The sequence below is a fragment of the Vanacampus margaritifer genome, chromosome 7, assembly GCF_051991255.1.
Source record: "Vanacampus margaritifer isolate UIUO_Vmar chromosome 7, RoL_Vmar_1.0, whole genome shotgun sequence".
Lineage (NCBI taxonomy): Eukaryota > Metazoa > Chordata > Actinopteri > Syngnathiformes > Syngnathidae > Vanacampus > Vanacampus margaritifer.
In genome coordinates this window covers 11,775,184-11,796,981 of record NC_135438.1, presented here as the reverse complement: position 1 = coordinate 11,796,981, position 21,798 = coordinate 11,775,184, and the positions used below count along the sequence as shown (strand labels likewise).

The 21,798-nt window shown below is 38.7% G+C and overlaps 2 protein-coding genes across 3 annotated transcripts in view; both read right to left on the bottom strand.

Moving 5' to 3' along the window:
• ank2a (ankyrin 2a, neuronal) overlaps positions 1-21,798 on the bottom strand; it is a 79,510-nt gene that overhangs the window by 19,341 nt on the left and 38,371 nt on the right. For both annotated transcript variants that reach the window (XM_077570184.1, XM_077570185.1), the window contains 17 exons: positions 21,514-21,549; positions 20,299-20,523; positions 20,075-20,173; positions 18,527-18,681; positions 17,227-17,438; positions 16,930-17,137; positions 16,253-16,349; positions 15,918-16,146; positions 14,911-15,036; positions 14,703-14,825; positions 14,591-14,623; positions 14,485-14,506; positions 3,619-3,696; positions 3,092-3,223; positions 1,649-1,789; positions 1,350-1,560; positions 597-675 (listed from right to left, as the gene is read on the bottom strand). In XM_077570184.1, the coding sequence (XP_077426310.1) occupies positions 597-675; positions 1,350-1,560; positions 1,649-1,789; positions 3,092-3,223; positions 3,619-3,696; positions 14,485-14,506; positions 14,591-14,623; positions 14,703-14,825; positions 14,911-15,036; positions 15,918-16,146; positions 16,253-16,349; positions 16,930-17,137; positions 17,227-17,438; positions 18,527-18,681; positions 20,075-20,173; positions 20,299-20,523; positions 21,514-21,549 (2,206 nt within the window). The remainder of the gene's footprint in view (positions 1-596; positions 676-1,349; positions 1,561-1,648; positions 1,790-3,091; positions 3,224-3,618; positions 3,697-14,484; positions 14,507-14,590; positions 14,624-14,702; positions 14,826-14,910; positions 15,037-15,917; positions 16,147-16,252; positions 16,350-16,929; positions 17,138-17,226; positions 17,439-18,526; positions 18,682-20,074; positions 20,174-20,298; positions 20,524-21,513; positions 21,550-21,798) is intronic.
• Positions 4,012-12,106, bottom strand: LOC144054745 (uncharacterized). The gene is made up of 6 exons (XM_077570010.1): positions 9,103-12,106; positions 7,509-9,033; positions 6,095-6,614; positions 5,730-5,896; positions 4,186-4,475; positions 4,012-4,016 (listed from the first exon to the last, which is right to left on the bottom strand). Exons 1-6 carry the CDS (start codon positions 12,104-12,106, stop codon positions 4,012-4,014), a joined length of 5,511 nt encoding a protein of 1,836 aa, XP_077426136.1.

Below are 21,798 nucleotides of genomic sequence, written 5' to 3'. Positions count from 1 at the left end.
TGAAACCCAACTTGCGTTTTTGTGTTTTCATTGCTTGATGTAAATGGATCATAGCCCATGTTCACATTAGGCGCCTGTTGGCTCTTGGGATGGCCAGCGAAATCCTTGAAGAATTGGGCTGTCAGTTCATCAACGCACTTCTGTACGACTAAATCTGTGTTTTCTTCAGTTATCGCGAAAGTTGCTTGTTTAATCTTTGGTGAAACAAACATGCTAGGGCCAGAGGTTCCTCTCAACTTTTCTTTGGAATAATTTAAACTACCTATCTGGGAACTACAAGATTCATGAATCTCTTCAAAGTCAGTCTCAGCTTGGTCTGACTCAGATAAGATCAGACTAATGTCACTGATTGATCCAGATGATGGCAACTTCAAAGTTTCAGGTGACCGCTGATCCACTTTTGCAACAATGGTCCCAGAGATGTTTTGGCTGAATTTCTCATTTACTTGGCTCTGACCACTACCATGAAAAGACTTGGGGACATGAACTTCACTATTGCAGGAAATTTTCTGGTCTTTCACTTTGCACTCGACATCATAAACTCGAGTTGCTTTGCTCTTCATAGCTGCTTCTGTTTTGATGGGGAGCGTACTTACTTGCTCATCCAAGTTGGCATAGCATGTACGTTCATGTGAAATTATATCATCTGAAGTCCACAGGTTAGGGTTGAGTTCACTGTAACACAAAGCAGACGGTATTAAATTGGCTTAAAAATTTGATATGTAAAATACATAAACTGTACAATCAGCAAACACACTAGTCTCTACACAATACCAGAGCTCGATTTTTTAAGATCTGGCCCAAAATGAGTTAACTGACATCAAGGATAAGACCGCTGGGTCGTTCCTTTTCAGTACTCTTATTGAATACAATTCAACAATAGGATTGGCAATATAACCAGTACAATTTCCCCAGTGCATTAGAAAAATTACATGCAACACCACCGAATAAAAATGTTATACAAAAGGTGGATATATAGATCAAAGTACCTTTTGCAGACTAATGGAACAGCATTCACTTGTTTTCTCTCAGTCACTATAGGCCACTGACATAAATAGATCCACCAAAATACATTCTTTATCATAAATTAAGAATTTTCTGACCAATAACGTTAAATTGGATAATTTCGTGTGGCATACCCTTTGGTCTCTGACGGCACACTGGTTGGAAATCACCACACAAGAGGTTTATAATTGTATTTGCAGTGCTACTCAAGGATCACTTGGCATGAACGAATTACTGTTGTCTGTGCTTATTTTTATTATTATTGCCAAATTAACTAATTAACAAAACTAACTTACACATATATATGCCACATACTTAGAAATCAAATAAAATTTGCAATTTACTGTGAAATCTCAATCTCCTCCAAAAGGTCACCATGCATGCTCTCTGAGTGGGTATGTCCAGCAGGCTCTGCCCATGAAGGAATGTCAAGTAGAGAAGCTACAGAAAGGTCCTCTTCAGAAACAGCTGGGGGAGGTTTGCGATCTGATTCAACTCGTCTTACAATCCTGGGGCTGTCCACATCTTCTTGCACTGAAGACAGAGCCATTGACACTGGGGGGGTGGGAGGGTATTTAACAGGATATAAAATTAGTACACTAATTGAAAACTCCTTGACATAAATAAAATGTCCCCTAGCCACCTTCACTATGGTCCAATGTCTTCTCAATCTCTGCGTATGTTCTTGAGGTTTGTTCTTGAATTGACCTGTTCATCTGGGTTTCAATTAGATGAACGATATCCATCCGGTTGATCTTGGTCAGTCGCTTAATCAGGCAATTTTCTGTGGAATTATTTCACAATGACTGTCAGAAACATGTACATGTACTTACAGTCTGTTAAAAACATCATTAAAGTCCCTGTAAAGTAAATAAAAGGTCTTATAAATTTGACACACAATAGAGATGAGTGTTGTTGACAAACGTGCCAAATTTCAATGAATAAACAAATCCCCCAAGTGCTGGTATATAAAGTGATGGTGTATCCCGAGTACACTGAAAACGCTCGACCTTCACCTGTCAGTCAAATGTGTCCATTCTTACGGGAAATGCTGTCAGTGTGGTCCACACGCTGATTAATGTCTGCCGCTGTTTTTAATAAACGGCTAACTTTCCCTGAAGTGTGTCTGTTAGGTGGACCCACACACCGACAACACGAAGCGGGGTGTTGGTAGCTAGTGTTAGATATTGTAGCATTTTTAATTCTTCATTTTATTTTATTAACCATTGTTACACACTATGAACATCCCAATTCTTTATATTAACCTTGTCGAAATGTTTTGTGTCCTTAGTAGAGCAGAAGGTGTTGATCTGGGTATGGTCTGACCTTGGGCTGGTGCACATTGATTGGTCCAAAATTCCTTGTTTTATTTTGTACACGCACATTTCGGTCTTGAAAACAAAATTTGCTTTGAAATAACACACACACACACACACTCTTTACTTTCTTCATCAGTCACGGCCACCGTAAATTTGGTTCAACTTGTTTGTGAGATTTTGTTATGGGGAAAAATAGAACCTTCAACTATATAACATATTCAGTCCCGAACACACACCCAAATCTGACCTTGTTTACGCCATCTGCTCTGGAAAAGTACTCAGAGATATGTTTTGTCTACAAATAAAAGAGAGGAGGTCCTTAAACTATAAAAGCCGTTCGACACCCGGAAGAAGCACATTTGACGCTCTGAATCCCACGATGTTTAAGTGGTGATAGAGGCTGTTATCTGTCCAGAGATCTCTGATTGATTAAAAATCATTTTTGCAAAGGTGTATTTTTCTTACATTAAATCTATCTTCATTTTTGGAACACGCAAAGAGGACAAAATTCTTTAAATCCTTCAAAGGCGAACGTAAAAAACAGTTAAATTTCCCTGAAGTGTCTGCTGTGTGGACCCATGTGAGACGCCTGAAATTAGACGGTGGCAGTTGGATGGGCCCAACACCGTTAAGAATGAAAACACTGAAATCACTTTACAGGGTTTTTAACGATTCATTTAAAGCAAGTGTAGTCATTTCCAATATTCAGAGTTGACTAATAATTCTAATCTGTCTTTTTGACTAAGGCTGAACTATGTAATATGTACCTGTTGCATGTTTGCCTTCCCGTTCAACCCAATGTTGAAGTAAGGCATGACTCTGCTCTTGAAGTGAATTGGGATTCTGTGTTCTAACTAATTGGATATCATCTTCATTGAATTCCAGTTCCCTTGCCAGTTCTGGAATAATGCACAACATATGAAGGGATATTGAGTGTTTTTTTTCTGACAAAAAACAACATGCATTTCAATGTTTTACATAAATAAATATTCACTTGATCTATAGCATAGGTCTCAAACTCAGGGTTTCGAGGGCCGCAGTCCTGCACGTTTACGAGGTTTCCGTCCTCCAACACACCTGATTCAAATACTCAAGATTGTTATCAGGTTTCTGCAGAACTTGGTGATGAGCTAATCCTTTCAGGTTTTACGCATGTTGGAGGGAAACCTTTAAAATATGGCCCTTGGACCCTTGAGGACCGGAGTTTGAGACCTATGATCTATAATCTTCCATAGAAAAAATATTTTTATTGATACGATCATTAAATTAGGAGAGTCTACACATGTCATCTTACCAGTCCAGCTGAAGCCAAGGAGATCTGCAATGATGGCTAATGTCTCCTCTTTCCTGTCAGCATCATCCTGCCAATCCACTAAAATACCACCACAGTAAAATACAATATTTTTAGCGGTCCTTACACATCACATGCTGTCAATACATCTACCAGCGTCATTTTCCTAAGACTATGGTTTTACGGACTGTAACACACCTGAAATTAAACGTGGAAATGTAATGTTGATTGATGAAAAGATAAAGGTTGGATTCATCGCTAAAGAGTTTCTAAAATATGATTATATGGTCAAGATCAGCAGATGAAAGGTAGTAATATTAGCCAAGCTAAATTAGTATCAGAGATACCAATAGTCTGCATCAAAATAAGCTTGTTAACTAAAACCAACATGACCATTCAATCTTGAGATAGGACACAGACACAGATGAGATGGACAATTAACTCACCAACATGCAAAATACCACAACATGCACACACGTGATGGAAGAATGCTCTTACGAAGAAGAAAAACGTTCTTGCCGCCAGGGAGAAGAACTAGGAAAGCAAAAGCCCGTGTCGACCTGGCCATACCTGCCACGCATTCTGGAGTTTGCTCATCGGTGATTCTCTGCCTCTGATTTTCCACCGTGTCATCCCAGGTAGGCCTAGATTCAAACACATCCACTGTACCAGAAGACGGTTGCACAGCCGTCAAAGGATCCAAATCTAAACTGCTTGAGGTTGGGATGTCGTACATAGAGATGACAGAATCTGGACTCTTGTGACTTGAGCTGCTGATGTCATCAGTATCCAAAGAAATAGAAGATTCGTCAGTCTTGTAGATTTGGATTCCTTTCATTTGTCTTGTTGTGGGAAGAGGTCTAGCCGAGGAAATGCTAGATTCATATGTAGGTTGAGCACTGTCAGAACAACTCCTGCTGTTTTTACCTGAGGCTTTACTTGGCCCATCATCCGTCTCAGATCTTGTTCTGCGAATCATGGTTGGGTCTACTGTCTTGCTAACCAAATCAGGCTCAGAGTTCTTTTGGGATCTTCCCAGTTTTAACTGATTATCCTCATTTGTTACGCTGCTTTGATTGACAATAGCCCGTGCACCTGAAAAAGACATTTCAATGACCGAACACTGATCTTCTTCCTCATCCTCATCAGCAGAGGAGTATAATAAATCACAGCTCTGCTTTGGATATGCTAATGTTTCTATCCTAGTGCATGACTGAAGATCCGCGATTGTTGAGTCAAGATAGTTTACGCTAAGGCTTTTGTCATCACCTTGAAGAATGGTTAGCTTCTCCAATCCTGTGGGGGAACCGAGCTGAACTTCTGTTGAGCTACCAAGATCAGCTTCAGAAAGGTGCTTGTCACTCTTTGACTTCTCACATGGTGGTGTTAAGAAAGTTCTGGGTTTGGGAGTAGGAACAATTTGCTTTGTTGGCTTCTGAAGGATTTCCTCCCCATCTGAATCACTATTGTTGCTTTGCTCTTCCCATGTCTCCTCTGGAACAACTTCATCGACTGGATGTCTCTCTATTTGAAAAAATACATGCCCTTCAACCTCTTCATCGAAACCTCTTGTCAGATCAATTGCGCCCCCTCTGGTCATTTCAAATAGCTTTCCCTCTTCAAATTGAAATTGATCATGGCTTTTGTCATCGCTTGGTGATTGAGCAGGTGATTTATCAAGTGATTTCCTGTCCTCTGTGATTATTTGTGACTCAAATTCTTCCCTCTCTTCTTCTATACTATGAATTGAACTAATTGTTTCTGCAACTGTTTCTTCAAAATATTCCTCTGGTGTATCTTGTAAAGACAATGGCATATCTGGAGCCATTTGTATGTCATGGTCACTTGTCGGTGATAGTGTATATGGGGATGTATCTCTCTTTGCTTTAGCTTCCTGTTCCATTTCATCAAAGGTTTTGATCCTTGAAGCCATTTTAAACATCTCCTCTTCTGGAGTAAATTGACTGACTGTGGAATGATCCTCCATGTCATCTTCATGGAATGAGGGGTCTTTGTCACCTTCCATTTGTGTGACGTTTTCTGATTCATTGTCATCATTGCTATTTGTGTCAAAAGCTAAACATGCTTTGAGTTGTGATGCATAATCTTCATACATAGCTGCCTTGGCATGCAATGTCCTATCTCCAGTGTCCTCTGATTGAGTGGGACTTCCTTCAAGAGAGTCTGGACAAGGAGATTCTCTAGTTGGGCTTGGCTCAATAGAATCAGGGGATTTCTTCGAAGATATATCTTCTATTACCGGACTTGCCTCGAGAGAGTCCTGTGGATAAAGATCTTTAAATGGTTCATCAAAACTGACAGTGTCAAGGTTGTTTAAATCAACCGGCCTTTGTGGTATAAATGGGCCAGTGGCACCAAAATTTGCATCGTCATATTCATTCTTGCATTCACCCATTGTTTCATATGGCTTTGCAAATTTCATAGTACTTTCACTGTAGTCACTAAAATATGACTCTACAGCAGTAGAAATTTTAGCCGCAGCCTCAGCTGTGGGTGCCTGGTTATTCATTTTCTTGACAATAAGAACTTCTTTACGCTGTGGTTCATCAATTTCTTTATTATCAATGTTCATCTTAGGTTCCACTTTCAGTTCTTCATAGTCATCTCCCAAACTGTGATGAGGAGTCTTATTGCTATCTTCCCTAATATCAGTTTCATCAAAATGTTTTTGTTCCATGCCAAATCCAGCCACTTGAGAAGCAAAGGGGTGACTGCCTTTCTCCTTTCCCTTTACAAGGATAATTTGCTCAAAGTTTTCCTCAATGATCTCTTCTTGCTGTTGTTGAGCTGTCAGAGGACTAGATTCCAGACGCTGATCGATGTCCTTTTTCATTATGGACACCAAACCTGACATATCTTTCACTGTGGATGTCTGACAATCTGTTTCATGGCCAGTGCGAACTTCTTCAAGTAGTGGCTCATCAATTGTGATGTCTTCAATATTGCCCACTGCAAGTGCTTCGTATTCCTCTACCAAACTGAAACGAGATGTGCTAATCTTATCAGAGACAAATGGGTGAATGTCTTTCCCCCTTTCCTTTATTAAGATAAGTTGTTCAAAATTTTCCTCAATTATATTCTCCTGTGGTGGTTGAACTGGTACAGACCTTGTTTCTAGACTTTGATCCATGTCATCTTTCATTAAAGACACCAACCCTGACATATCTTTCACTGCTGTAGGTGTCTGGCTTTTGTTTTTCTTGGCAATATGGACTTCTTCAAGTAGTGGTTCATCAATTGGGATTTCTTTATTTCCATTGTTAATTTGAGGGGCCACTGTAAGTTTGTCATAGTCATCGCCCAAACTGGAATGAGGTGTCCAATTTCTGTCTTCTCTTGTATCACTTTCTTCAAAATGTTCCTGTTCTATGTCGAACCCAGCCTCATCAGAAGCAAACAAGCGATTGTCTTCTTCTATTCCCTTTATTAGAAAAATTTGTTCAAAATTGTCCTCAATTACATTCTCTTGTGGTGGTTGCTCTTGTACAAATCTTGTTTCTAGACTTTGATCCAAGTCATCTTTCATTAAGGACACCAACCCTGACATATCTTTCCCTGCTGTAGGTGCCTGGTTATTGGTTTTCTTGTCCATATGAACTTCTTCAAGTAGTGGTTCAGCAATTGTGATTTCTTCATTATCGCTGTTTATATGAGGGGTCACTGTAAGTTCCTCATAGTCATCGCCCAAACTGGAACAAGGTGTCTTATTTCTGTTTTTTATATCAGTTTCTTCAAAATGTTCCTGTTCTATGTCGACCATAGCCTCATCAGAAGCAAATGGGTGATTGTCTTTCTCTATTCCCTTGGTTAGGATAATTTGTTCAAAATTGTCCTCAGTTATATACGCTTGTGGCAATTGTTCTGGTACAAACCTTGTTTCCAGACTTTGTTCCATGTCATTGTTCATGAAGGACACCAACCCTGACATATCTTTCACTGCTGAGTGTGCCTGCTTATTGGTTTTGTTGCCAATATAGATTTCCTCAAGTTGTGGTTCATCTATTAGAATTTCATCATTGTAATTGTTCATATTAGGGGCCACTGTAAGTTCCTCATAGGCATCGCCCAAACTGGAACGAGGTGTCTTATTTCTGTCTTCTCTTATATCAGTTTCTTGACAATGTTCCTGTTCTATGTCGAACACAGCCTTATCAGAAGCAAACAGGCGATTGTCTTCTTCTATTCCCTTTATTAGGATAATTTGTTCAAAATTGTCCTCTATTATATTCTCTTGTGGTGGTTGATCTGGTACAAACCTTGTTTCCAGACTTTGATCCAAGTCCTCTTCCATGAAGGACACCAACCCTGACATTTCTTTCACTGCTGTTGGTGCCTCGTGTTTGGCTTTCTTACCAATGTGGAATTCTTCAAGTAGTGGTTCATCCATTATGATTTCTTCATTATAATCATTCATCTGAGGGGTCATCGTAAGTTCCTCATAGTCCTCGCCCAAACTGGAAAATGGTGTCTTATTTCTGTCTTCTTTTATATCCGTTTCTTCTAAATGTTTCTGTTCTAGGTCGACCACAGCCTCATCAGAACCAAATGGGCGATTGCCTTTTTCTATTGTCTTTGTTAGGATAATTTGTTCAAAATTTTCCTCTGTTATATACTCTTGTGATGTTTGATCTGATACAAACCTTGTTTCCAGACTTTGATCCAAGTCCTCTTCCATGAAGGACACCAACCCTGACATTTCTTTCACCTCTGTTGGTGCCTCGTGTTTGGCTTTCTTACCAATGTGGAATTCTTCAAGTAGTGGTTCATCCATTTTGATTTCTTCATTATAATCATTCATCTGAGGGGCCATCGTAAATTCCTCATAGTCCTCACCCAAACTGGAACATGGTGTCTTATTTCTGTCTTCTTTTATATCCGTTTCTTCTAAATGTTTCTGTACTAGGTCGACCACAGCCTCATCAGAACCAAATGGGCGATTGCCTTTTTCTATTGTCTTTGTTAGGATAATTTGTTCAAAATTTTCCTCTGTTATATACTCTTGTGATGATTGATCTGATACAAACCTTGTTTCCAGACTTTGATCCAAGTCCTCTTCCTTGAAGGACACCAACCCTGACATTTCTTTCACTGCTGTTGGTGCCTCGTGTTTGGCTTTCTTACCAATGTGGAATTCTTCAAGTAGTGGTTCATCCATTATGATTTCTTCATTATAATCGTTCATCTGAGGAGCCACTGTAGATTTGTCATAGTCGTCTCCCAAACTGGAACGAGGTGTCTTATTTCTGTCTTCTCTTATAACAGTTTCTTCAAAATGTTTCTCTTCTGTTCCAAAATCACTCTCATAAGAACCAAATGGGTGAATGTCTTTCTCTATTCCCTTTGTGAGGATAATTTGTTCAAAATTTTCTTCAATAATATCCTCTTCTTGTGGTTGATCTGTTACAGGACCAGATTCAAGACATTTATTTATGTCCATTTTCATTATGGACACCAACCCTGACATACCTTTCCCTGCTGTGGGTTCCTGGTAATCTTTTTTCCTGCCAATGTGGACAAGTGCTGGTTCATCACTTGTGATGTCTTCATTATCATAGTTCACCCAAGGGGCCACTTCAAGTCCTTCATAGTCCTCTCCTGAACTGGAACAAGATGTCTCATGTCTGTATTCTCTTATATCAGTTTTTTCAAAGTGTTGCTGTTCTGTGCCAAATACAGCCACATCAGAAGCAAGTGGGTGTATGTCTTTCTCTTTTTCCTTTATAAGGATAATTTGTTCAAAATGCTCCTCAGTGATATTCTCTTGCGGGGGTTGATCTGTTACAGGAATAGTTTTTAGACACTGATGCATGTCCGTTTTCATTAAGGACACCAACCCTGAAATATCTTTCAGTGTTGCAGCTGGCTGGTAATCTGTTTTCCTGCCAATGTGGACTTCTTGAACTTGTGGTTCCTCAATTGTGAGTTTTTCAGTTCCATTATCATATTGTGAAAACAATGCATTGCTTCCATGATCACTTGTTGAATACTGTTTTCCTTCAACATTTACGACTTCATCCTGAAAGCAAGACTGATTGTTCAGCTGTAGCATCCCTGCAAGTTCATTGTCATTCTCTCCGACACTCGAATGTGTCCTGTTTTTGTCTTGTCCAGAAACTGTTTCTTTTTCAATTTTTATTTTCAAATTATTCTGTTCCTCTGGCCAACCAGGCATTTGCCTGGCTTTTAGGAACTGATCATTGTTGTCTGATAATAGCCCAGATTTCCTTTTTGCACCTTTTGATTTTTTACACTCACTCTCTGCTTCCTCAGCTTCCATTGTTACTGACTGGTCTTTCATCGTTTTATGATCAGTTTCTTTTTCTGTACCAAACTCAATACTACCAGATGAAAATGTGCAGATGTCTTTTTCCTTTTCCTTTATGAGGATAATTTGTTCAAAATTTTCCTCAATAATAATCTCTTGGAGTGTCTGATTTGGCACAGGCTTGGTTTGTAGGTACTGATCCAAATCTGTTTTCATCAAGGACATCATTCCTGACATATCTTTTGCTGATGTGGATGCCTGCCTATCTGTTTTCCTACTAATGTGGACTTCTTCGAGTAGTGGTTCATCAACTGTCATTTTTATAACTTCATTATCATTGCTCATCTGATGGGTGAATGCAAATCCTTCTTCATCAATCATTTGATTATCAAAAGGAGAAATAGTTTCCCTAAATGAACTACAGATTGGTAGTCTATCAGCCAAAGACTCCTCATCAGATCCCTCCATCTTAAAGCTCACATCTAAGGCTGTGGAGGTTTTCTTGAACAGCTGGTATTCAGGACTTTCTTCAAGCTCAGCCTTTATGTCAGCACTGAAGTCTTCAGAAGGCCTGCGGTCAGGGCTTATCTGCAAATCTTCAGATAAAGTCATACTGTTGCTGGTAGACTGCTCCTGTGTCATTCCCCAGCCCCTTCCCGTTAATAGTTCTGTCTGAGGGCAAGTCCTCCCCTTGTCATGCCGAATTGCATCAGCATTGTCCACCTTGTTTCCAAAACAAACATCATCTGACATGAACTCTCTTGTATCAATGGACTTGTAATTTGTAGTAGTTTGAATTTGAGATTTTGCTTCCTGTGTGCTTGCAACTTCTTTGAGAGCAGCTGCTTCTGGTGTTGAAATACTTGGAGAAGCAAGAGGGGTGTACCTAAAAAGCCCATCTTGGCTTTTTGAAGGCTCATTCCCATGCTGGAATGCTTTTGTTAGTTCCTTAACAGACATACTGTGCTTTTCCAAAGGCTCTGTTGACTTTCTGCTTGTGTGATCCCCCGTATCATCACAAAAAGTGACCGTCTTTCCAAAATTTGCATCCGAAATTAGTAGTGATTCTTTAGAGGTACCTTTAAGTATGCCTGTTGGAAGATTTCCAGAGTCAGCTTTGTCATTTCTCTGAAAGTCATTGTCATGATGGGGAACTCTGAGGTACTGACTTTTGGGGTTTGGTGGTGATTTTGGACTTTGGACAGTATCTAATTCCCTCGAATCACAAGACTCCAATGCTTTGTGCTCAAAAAGCCCTGATTTATTTTTTGAAGGGTCCTGGCCAGTCTGAAATGCTTTCATCAGCTCCTTAACAGACATAGTCTCTTCTAATCTTTCTGTCTGAGATCTGGGAGATTTGGGAAGGCTGGGGAGCTGCGGCATTTCACTTTCCATTCTTGTGTTTGTATGGGGCGATCTTGAAATCTGCACCTGAGCTGGTTTTTGGCCCTCCTCCTCTTCAACTTTGTTTTGTAAGGCTTTAACCCGGTCCTTGATTGATCCTATGGGTGTCTCAACCACACGAGGAGAAGCTGGCGGATCTACCGCTGGTGTGAGAACAAGGCCACTCTCATTCAGAACAGCATCGCCATCTAAAGACTCCTCAGAGCTCATTCTTTCCATCTCTCCCTCAGAGCTACTATATCCAGAACGTTCTCTGTCTCGTAGCTTCCTCCTAATAGGTTTCTTGATGTCAGGGGGCCTTCGTTTACCATCAGACTTCACAATAAACTGTTCACTAGTTTCTTGGACAACTTCCACTTGAGAATAATCCATCAATGCAGCTGTCTGTTCCAATGTTTTGTCTATGCCAAGGCATGATTCCATGCATGCCATGCCTCTGTCCTCTGTGGCAAGTCTGCTAGAAGTGCTCTTTGTCTCAACATTCTTTGCTTCAAGTGACTCAAGGACTGAGAACCTCTTTGCTTTTCTTGTACTATCCTCTTGCATTTCCTCTTTAGTGTTACTAATCCGGTTACTCTGAATCTCTCCGACTTTTCCACGCCTCTCTTGGAGTTCATACGTGGCAAGAGTTTCCTTTTCTTCATTCCACTCAGAACCATCTGCCTCCACATTTTTCAAGTGATCTAGTTGCTCAGAATTCAAAACAGGAGTTTTTATGTCTGACATGTCAGAGAGAAGATCCGGGCTTGCAAGGGTTGCAGGGTCCAGAGGTTGACTTGTTTTCAGTGAGAAAGTCTCCATTGATTCAGATTCATCATCTTCAGTTAAAAAAAAAGTTCATCAACCAAAAAGGGTGAATAACACAGGGGACAAATAAAGTGGGGAGAAGAGACATCAGAACACTTTGATCAAGACAATGCTGTTAAAATCCAGACTGAGTTCAGAAATCAAGGTAGGACGGACAGGACAGAGAAGAAGGAAGTCTTCAGAGACCAAAAGATGAAAAAAAGACCAAAAACAGGTAAAAGTGATCCAGAAGAGTTTTAGGTGAGTAGAGCAGCAATAGCATAAGCAAAGCCAAGAGAAGTAATTTATAAGGAGTTTGAATGCCTTTGAAAACCATCGATAATAATAGCAGTGTCCCTCTGACGTGAGTGGAAATGAAACACAACAAAAATGAAATTGCCTAACAGAACAAAAACAAACAACAAGATAACAACCAAACATTGTATGGAACAAAGGGACAGGGATGAATAAGCGACAAACAAAATTCTCAAGATTGCTTATGACACGGGGAGTCATGTCTGGCAACAAATCAAGCACTAAAGCCTATTAGAATAAACGTTTTTAGTAACTCTGATCTGCATTTTGACTACAATTTTGTGAAGAAAAAAAAACTTAGACATAGATGACACATTAAAAAATAAAATAGTTAATCAAAAAATTAAACTGCTGTGTGAGGCGGGTAAAATTAATTGAGCTACACATCCTTTTTACTTAAGTTATGATAAAATGTGACATGGGTGTCATTTACAGTGCTGTGAATAGATGAAATGTAACTGAATAAGGAGTAAATAAAACATCCATTATATTGGATAAAGTAAAGAGGGGAAAAGTCAAATTGCATTAAAAATAATTCTGTAAGACAACATATTTTCTTAGTACTTTCTGTACAGAGCAAAACAAATGTGTTCCTAGTTCCTAACGCTGCACTATTAAAAATAATAGGCTATTGTTATTTTTGAGGAAAGGTTGAGCTCATTTATCATGTCATCTAAATTGAAGTGAGCACAATTCAAAGATCTTAAAAAATGAAAGAGGGGAAGGGAAGCGAGAGAAAGAGCCAATATGGAGGAATTAGAAAAAAAGGGAGATGCACAGCCAGAGCGTAGCTACCAGTAACGACATGTTAGGATAGCAAAGTAACACAGCAAGGGTCATTCCAATTTTAAGTAACACATCAAACAGTGCATATCTTGACATATACTTGTTTTTTTTGGCTAACACTGTATGTCACAACCTTTATGATCAGTTATCATCTGTTAATAATGTAATTCAAATCATGGTTGAAAAATAATATGCTACATGATATGAAACTGCAAATGAAAAGCACATGTCCAAATTTTGTTTGAATCTGAAAATATCACAAATAACCTTTTGTTTCTTGATATTTCAGATCAAAAGACAATATTTAGAGATACGGTACAGTGTGGTGTCTTAAGATATGAGTTCAATTTGTTCCGTGACCACGCACAGGACTGAAAACACTCCTCTCTCAAATCCTATTCTCTTATTGAATTAATGTAAATGCAATTAATACATTCCAGCCTCTCCACCCAAACAAATGTGTGAAAAAGGTGGAAAAAGAGCACTCTATAATATTGTTTTATAAAAATAGACTAATAAAAAGAATTAAACAGTTTGTGCATCATGCTTTAATGCTGCAATTCATAAACGAGATGCCGAATATTAGTAATTTCTCATAGAGGATAAAGAATATATGCTTGAGCATTCATAAATTACAGTATCTGTACATACAAACTCCAATTCCAATGAAGTGTGTTGTGCAAAATGTAAATAAAAACAGAATACAATGATTTGCAAATTCTTTTCAACGTCTATTCCAAGGGTCGGCGGCTTTTTTCCTCACAATTCTATCGCAGGCCGAGATGACATTTTTAATCGAAATGTAATGGCGACGGTGCGTGCATGTTTACGGCATGTCGCACAAAGCGACATGGATTATAGAATTATAGATTATAGAATGGATCGGATTGGTTATAATGAAAAACTATTCGATCCCGATCCAGCTATTTTGGCCTGTATCGGACTCGATACCGATCAGTGGATCGGATCGAGCCATCTCTATGGAAAACCCACAATTTGGTTTTATCATGGTATTGGTTTCACAATATGATATTTATTGCAATATCGTGTCAAAGATCACTACACTCGAATTTCAAGTTTGCGCTCATAAATCATAGCAAAAAAAAAGTAAATAATCCATCATATCTTAAAAAAAATCCTTGTGAGTCAGGTCACTTGTATTTCAAGGCACCACTTCATGTGCTTTTCATTAGACAGTGACAACTTCAGTGTGTTGATTTATAATAGAACAGAATGTAATAATTTCGGATATGATAGTGATGATGATGTTGAACAGTAAAAGCTTCACTTACATTTCTTGTCACTCTTCTCACTCTGCATGAGAAAAGAGATGAAGCAATGTCATCAGCAACATTTTATTTATTGTCGTCATAGTGCATCAGGAAGGTTTTTGTTTACCTCATCATCCATGTCTTGCTCCGAATCAGACTCCTATGAGAAGGAAAGAAACCAAAATGTTCAATAATGCCACATTTCACATCAAATATAATGACATCAATTTTAGACTGACCTTGGAATATGTTGGGAGGGTTATGTTAAGGTTGCAGATGGCGTTATGGTTCAAACTGCGGTATGTGCGAGGTTCTTTCGTGAAGGAAAGCCGACCGCATGGCTCCTGTGCTGTGTCCCGAATCTGTGCATCAATTCAAAAACATCATTCATTCACTGAGTCAACTGGTCGAAATCTTAAATGTGTAAAAAACCCTGTGTTAACATACTTTAATGAAAAGAGCTAGTCGGTTCTCTTTGAAGGCAAAAAAGCTGAAGACGTGATGCTGCCCACTCTTCGTTAGAGGCACCAGGTTTCCGAAACAGTCAGCAAATATCGGTTTTCCTTCCAAGACCTGAGTTCATATAACAAGAGTTATCAGTATTTAAACACACTATTAAAGCCAAAAGGGCTGCTACTCTCTTGATATTACACACCAGGCTCACTATTCGATACATCTACATCATCAGTAGTAATATTTAGCCCCTCTTATGTTGTTAATGACAATATCACAAATATCTCCATGTAGCATTATTAGCAAACACATTTCAAGGTGATGTCAGATAGAGTAGAGACTAGTTCTCTTTTAGAGTTTGGAAAGAGGAGCTTCAAGACAGACAAGACAGCGTAATGACCAAAGATCTTTTTTTTTTTTTTTTTAACCCTGGAGAACCCAAGAACCCTTTTCTTCTTTGGAAAATTATGAATTATACATTAAATGACTGCTATAAGTTCACTGAACACCAAAATATATGTTTTTTTAGATTTTAACCCTTGTTTTTTGAACTAGCTCAGAGTTGCTAATTTATCAAAATATATATATAAAACATACTCCTAGGCATTCTGCAACATGATATGAAATAGATTAACAAAAAAAACACAATTTTACCATCTGATGGTTTGGTGAGAAGATGGTTTTGTTTGGATTGATTTCCAGCTCAACAAAACAGCATGTTGCCAGCCATCTTGTCACCAACACTCTGGCTCATGTAAGTGCAATATTCATCCACTAGATGGCCCCATGCAGGGGTCAGAAGTGGCACTCTGGACTTTTGAAGTTAAATTTGTAAAAAAAAAAAAAAAAAAAGTATTTGTTATTTGAGTAGCAGAATTTATAGGGGCCAAATTTGACCCCGTGGGTTCTCCAGGGTTTTAATAAACTGAGGGACCCTCAACACACTCTAGCAGACTCCCTCTTCTAGATTTAACTCCTCCCATTCAATGTCAACACTGCACCTCAACATCTCGGCTCCGTGCAACTTCTGTGAAGTTCTCTTGCTGCTCCAGTGTCTTGTCCATTTTGTCGTCAGTCATGCAGAAACAGCGAAGTCGTGCTTCAATGGGGTCCAAGGTCTTGGCAAAGATGACAAACTTGGCCATATATGGGACACAAATGATCTCTCTGTACAACTGAGTGCCAAAACTAACAGAATCCTGGACTTGCCGACAGTCTATCAGCCAGAATCTACAAATGTGAATGACATTAGAGTCAATGAGACATTACGGTTACATGAGGGTGTAAAGTTAATCATGTTAAGTGAACGAAGAGATGGGCTGGACATGAGCTTTACCTTGCTGACACATTGGTCGTGAAGGAAACACACTGATTAACAAAGGTAAGAGGTGTAGAGCCAGTGATGTCTTCCCATTGAGCTGGCGTTGTCCCACCTGAAACAGAAAAAGATTTTGTTTTATATGTATATTAGGGGTGTGAATTGCCTAGTACCTGGCGATTCGATTCGTATCGCGATTCATAGGTCACGATTTGATACCTATTAATCCCGATACGAATCTATAAATTGATTATTGCGATTTTTTTTTTTACTCAAATTTAGAAAATACTAATCAGTAAACTTGTAATTGTACACTGTAAGATTTGTATGATAATGTATTTAATAATCTGAAAATTCTGCCTTATAACTGAGCCACTGAATTTAACAAACAGGTTGTAGTCTGTTTCATGTTTGAACAGCACTGAAATCAAATATTAAGGCTTAATGTTTCATTAATATGACATCCTTCCATTCTTAATGTGTGAATCTTAACCCTAAGTAACTTGTTTTGTTGAATACTCCCATAAAAAAAATGATGTTTAAAAATCAATTCGGCTGCATATCGAATCGATTCGAGAATTGTGCGATGTAATATCGCGATATATTGCCGAATCGATTTTCTCTAACACCCCTAATGTATATATATATATATATTTTTTTTTTTGGGGGTGGGGGGGGTATTTTCTCAGACTTACCCGTAATACTGCAAAGCAAACGTAAGGTGGGTGTTTCCCCGCTATACACAGATCCGACCCCTTCATTGTTCGAGCTCTTGGGAATAGGGATTGTCATAGTGATTGGTTTGTGGAACTTCCTTCTTCTTGGTTCCAGTGTGACAATTGGACTGAATGTGGCTTTGTTGCCAAGGATCTTTCTCACCACGTCCACTTCAATGGGTTGAGCCTGAGACGTTTTGCAAAAAACACGAAAATTCGCCATCTTATGGACCACGTCGGTCGCGTCGAACCAATGAGCTCATGTGCTGTACAGACCTGCAGCCCAACTCGGATCTTCTTAGTGAGGGCTCCCTCAGGGAAGACAGCCTGCACCTGAGGAACAAGAGTGCTACTGAGGACGCCACCCTCTGGACCGATCTGATGGCTGTCCTGCTTTATCCTAGACACTACGGCAAAGTACTGTGGGAAGTCTCGCGTGATGATGCGGCAGATTCTTTTCTTCTCAAGCTCTTCAGGGGAATCCAGTTCTATGAATCACAGATATAGTTAACACGTTTTATGACCAGTGGTGCTGAAATTTTACTTCAACAATGCAAGACTTTGACAAGTTGCCAAGACAAAGACCAAGTTAAGTTGAGCGCAAGACAAATGACTTTAATCAAGCAGTTGATTCTGAGACAGGAGACTACGGAAGACGATTAGGGCCAGTGAAGAGGGGGAAAAAAAAGGTTTGGCAGGATTCTGACTTTATTCTCGGACTTCTCGGAATTATTCACATTACTTCACTAGTTAACTCAAAATTAATCACACATTTTAAATCTGTTCTAAATGTACAAAAAATGATAGGCTTTCATACTCTTGTTAACAAAATAGAAAAAACTAAACTAATAGAAATAGTTCAAATAATTTTTTGACGTCTGTAGCTGTCAATGGCAGTGAATGAGTTAATGTGAGAATTCTGACTGAAATCACACAATTATGACTTTAAAGTGAGAATTCTGACATTAAAGTCAGAGTACTTTGTCAGAATTCCGAAAATAAAGTGAGTATTCTTACTATAGAGTCCGAATTCTCACTTTAGAGTACAAAGTGAGAATATCTCACTTTAAAGTCAGAATGCTGAGAATAAAGTCAGAATCCTGCCAACATTTTTTTTTTCCTCTTCACTGGCCCCAATCCTCTTCCAGAAGAGACAACCCCACACCCACACCCCAACAAAAGTGGTATTGAGACCAAGTCTAGATATTGGAACCTCTTTGTGATAAATATTTGAATTTGGGATTTGACTCAAATTTTCCAGAAATATATGCCTGTAACATTGCTCATAACTTAAGAATCACATACCATCATACGTGTCAGCCAATCGCTGTAAACCTCGCCTCCAGAGATTCATAGGATTATAGTCAATAAAAGTTATAGTATGATGCTGACAATTTGAACAAAGACTTCAATTGTAATTTGGGAACTTATTTTCAAAATGTATGCAATTGGTTTAAAAAGATCTTTTTTGAAGAACATTTGTATTATTAAAGTCATCATCACCCAATTCTTTTTTTTTTTTTTTATTCCACACGACTGGCATACCGTCAGTGATTAAACTGCTATGAGTCCTTACTTTCATCCATTCCATTAAGTATCTGGTTGAGCTCCTCTTCAGTGAAATCACAGTGGTGCTCCCTCCAGTTTTCTCCCGATTCACTCCGCAAGATGACCAACTCCCTCTCAGTGCCCCTCAGAGCGGCAAAATGTGGGATCTCCACAATCACAGGACTAATGAGAGAAACAGAATAAGCAAATTTGAATTATTTACAGTAATTAATAATGTTACAATATGTCAAAAGCCTTCAATTATGAACCACCTTTAAAAGCAAAATAACAGAATTTCAAAAATAATAATTAGGTGTAAATCATGCAGGGTAACATTGAAAGGCATAAAAAAAAGAAATATTTTATTCTGTTCTAAGACATTGCAAAACAATAAAACAAGGTCAGTGGGTGTACAGTATAAAATCATAACAATAACTAAACAATAAAACAGGCAAAAAAAGCACATATTTCAACTGGTGCTTGAAAAGTTTATAAAGGCATAATTTTAGTCTGAAAAAGTACAGAAGTTGGTTGTCTTGCAGTGTCACATTGTTCCACAAGGGGCTGCAGCCAGAAGAAGACGGGAAAAAAGCCAATTCCATATATCACTTGTTCTTTTAACTTTCAATTGGCGATTGGAAAACAAATAAAATGAAAAAGTGGCTGATTCTTTTATTTGCTTAAAAAAAAATCGAACCCTAAAAATGCCAACAACAAAAAAAGTATAGTTTATTTTTATTTTATTTGCTCCATGTCTGTCAGTCCACATGTGGACATGAATGAGTTGGCAACAACAATGTAATTGGACAAGTGTCTTGAGAGCTTATCACGGGTGCCACGAAAAATGGTACAATTTAAATTAATTTGTCAGAAACGTATTCCTTATTTATTCACAAATATATATTTGATCATCTAATGATGACAGCGATGTATAGTAGTACCATGCAGAACAATTAAATGTATGTATCCACCTGTAGACATTCCAAAAAAAACTGAATGAAAGTCAATCAGCTTTGTGTTCAATTAAAGAGGCCCAGATTTCACACTGAGCAATAAGTTCATTTGTAAGTAAATTATTATTATTTCAGTATGTAGTCATCCATTTTGCGACATTGTAACTTTACTTCATATTTTTACTTTATAATGCACCTTTACAGATTCTTCTTACCAAATATCTGGGCCACATAAACCACATCAATTAAATAATAAAAACCTGATTAAATATGAACAATCTGATTTTTTTTGTATTTTTGTTTTATATTAAAAAAAAAAAAATAACTACGAAATAATCAGTCACTTTTTCACACTTTTTTTCTTTGCTGATTGACAATTGAGTATGGAAAGGATACATAGCGAGCCTAGCTTCTCACTAGGCTGAAGAACTTCCTGTGAACTTGGACACTGTGCTGCCCTTTTACTTTGGGGTAATAATAACCGATTCTCGCTTCTTCAGACAAATTATACCTTTAAACCATGTCATGAAAAACACAACAACATAAAAATAAATAAATAAATAAAAATACAGGATCTTGGATGAATACTGGATCTTGGGATGGGCAGGGTGGGCCCCTCCTACCCGAGGAACTTGGTTCCTGGAGGACCCAGTTGCAGGATGCGACTGACCAGGCTCTCGCCCTCATTCAGAGGGGGCGGAGCTGTGGGAAGGTGAAGCTTACTGATCCATGTGCAGCACAGGAAGGAGTGAAGAAGACAGTATGAACAGAACACACCAGCGTAAAACCACTCACACGCACCCCAACAACGACTCACATTGACTCCGAGTCCTCAACACACACTTACCCCAGGAACTGAGCACCTGTGGGTCCCACTTCAATGATGCGACCAGCCAGCCCTTCACCTTCGACCATCGGGGGCATGGAGGCCAGACGGTGTCTCTTCACCAGCCTGCATGTCACCCTCGTCGGTGCAGAACACTTCCTTGGTGGCACGATGATTCGCAGGCCATTGTGACGACAGCCTCGCATGGCCCCGCCTCTTGCGTCTACCATGAAACTGACCAGAAAGCTAAAAGACAGAATGCCAGAATCAGCATAAAAGTTTGTATGATGTCGAATCATTTTGTCGACTATGCAACTTCATGCAGACAAAGCAAAGGCAGTAAAAAGGGGTTCAATTGCCATCATTATTCAGAATTGATATCAACACAAGGACATTATGATTTCACTTGGATCAAGGCAATTCTCAGGTTTCATTCCCCTGGATATGTTAGTTGCAAGCAAGGCAGGCAAATAACACAACGTTCTCGGAATAATTATTCATCTCCATGTGGAAAGAAATAATATAAGAATATTAATTATATACAGTATACATGGCTGTATTTCTTTCTAACTTTCTTAATACACAATACTGTACACAGCATGGAATCATAAAAAAATTAAATAATGTAAATTTATAAGACTACTACGGCGCATTATTAACAATATCAACAATTGTAAATGTGAGTTATTATTAAACTTTATTCTGTCGAGTGGTAGTGCCCTGGGGTAGTTTAGATCCTATTTGACAGACAGAACTTTTTTGTGTTTGCTTTAGTTGTTCTGAGTCCCGCTCTGCCCCTCTGCCGTATGGAGTTCCACAGGGTTCTATTTTGGAGCCCCTGCTGTTTACATTGTATTTGCTGCCCCTGGGTTCCATTTTAAGAAAACATTGCACTTCCTTCCACTGCTATGCAGATGACAGCCATATTTATTGATTGTTTTATCTTGCTATTATCATTCTTATTACATAGAAATAAAATTAAATATTGGAAACATCTCCCATGATTAAGATGATCAAACTATGTATGACCAAAGTAATAATAGATTGTGTATCAGATTACAACAAAGACCTGTAATTGATCAATCTGGGGAACAGATGTGCAAAATTGTGCATTAGCAAACCATGCATGGAGTAACATGGAGATGGAGGAATGTTTCTATTTTCATTCTAAGAGCACACGAGAAAAGGACAAAGAGGAGAGGAGGCAGAGAAAAAAGGCAAAACAAAGAGAATCACCTGCTGTTGTCATGGTCTAGGCAAGGAGACGAACGGCTAAAAGCAGAATACAACAACACGCGATCACAAATCACAAAAGACGAGTGTGCACACAGAAGCCACGGGACAAAAAAAAGAGGACAAAAATAATTGAAGAGTGAATTCAGTGAGAAAAATATAAGACAAAGAAAGTGAAAAAGTGACTCACTCTAAACATACAATGATATCAAATGTGTATAAGCAGCCTCATTTAAATGATATAATACAGCTGCAGTGTCACTTCATCAAGAAACAGTGTGTGTGTGC

Excerpts from the sequence above, each read along its gene's own strand:
- LOC144054745 (XM_077570010.1), bottom strand. The coding sequence starts at position 12,106 with ATGGAGACTTTCTCACTGAAAACAAGTCAACCTCTGGACCCTGCAACC. Across the intron at positions 9,034-9,102 it reads GGAACCCACAGCAGGGAAAG|ATCAACCACAAGAAGAGGAT; the intron begins GTATGTCAGGGT and ends GTCCTGTAACAG. Across the intron at positions 4,476-5,729 it reads TTGCATGCCAAGGCAGCTAT|ACCTCTTCCCACAACAAGAC; the intron begins GTATGAAGATTA and ends TTCCTCGGCTAG.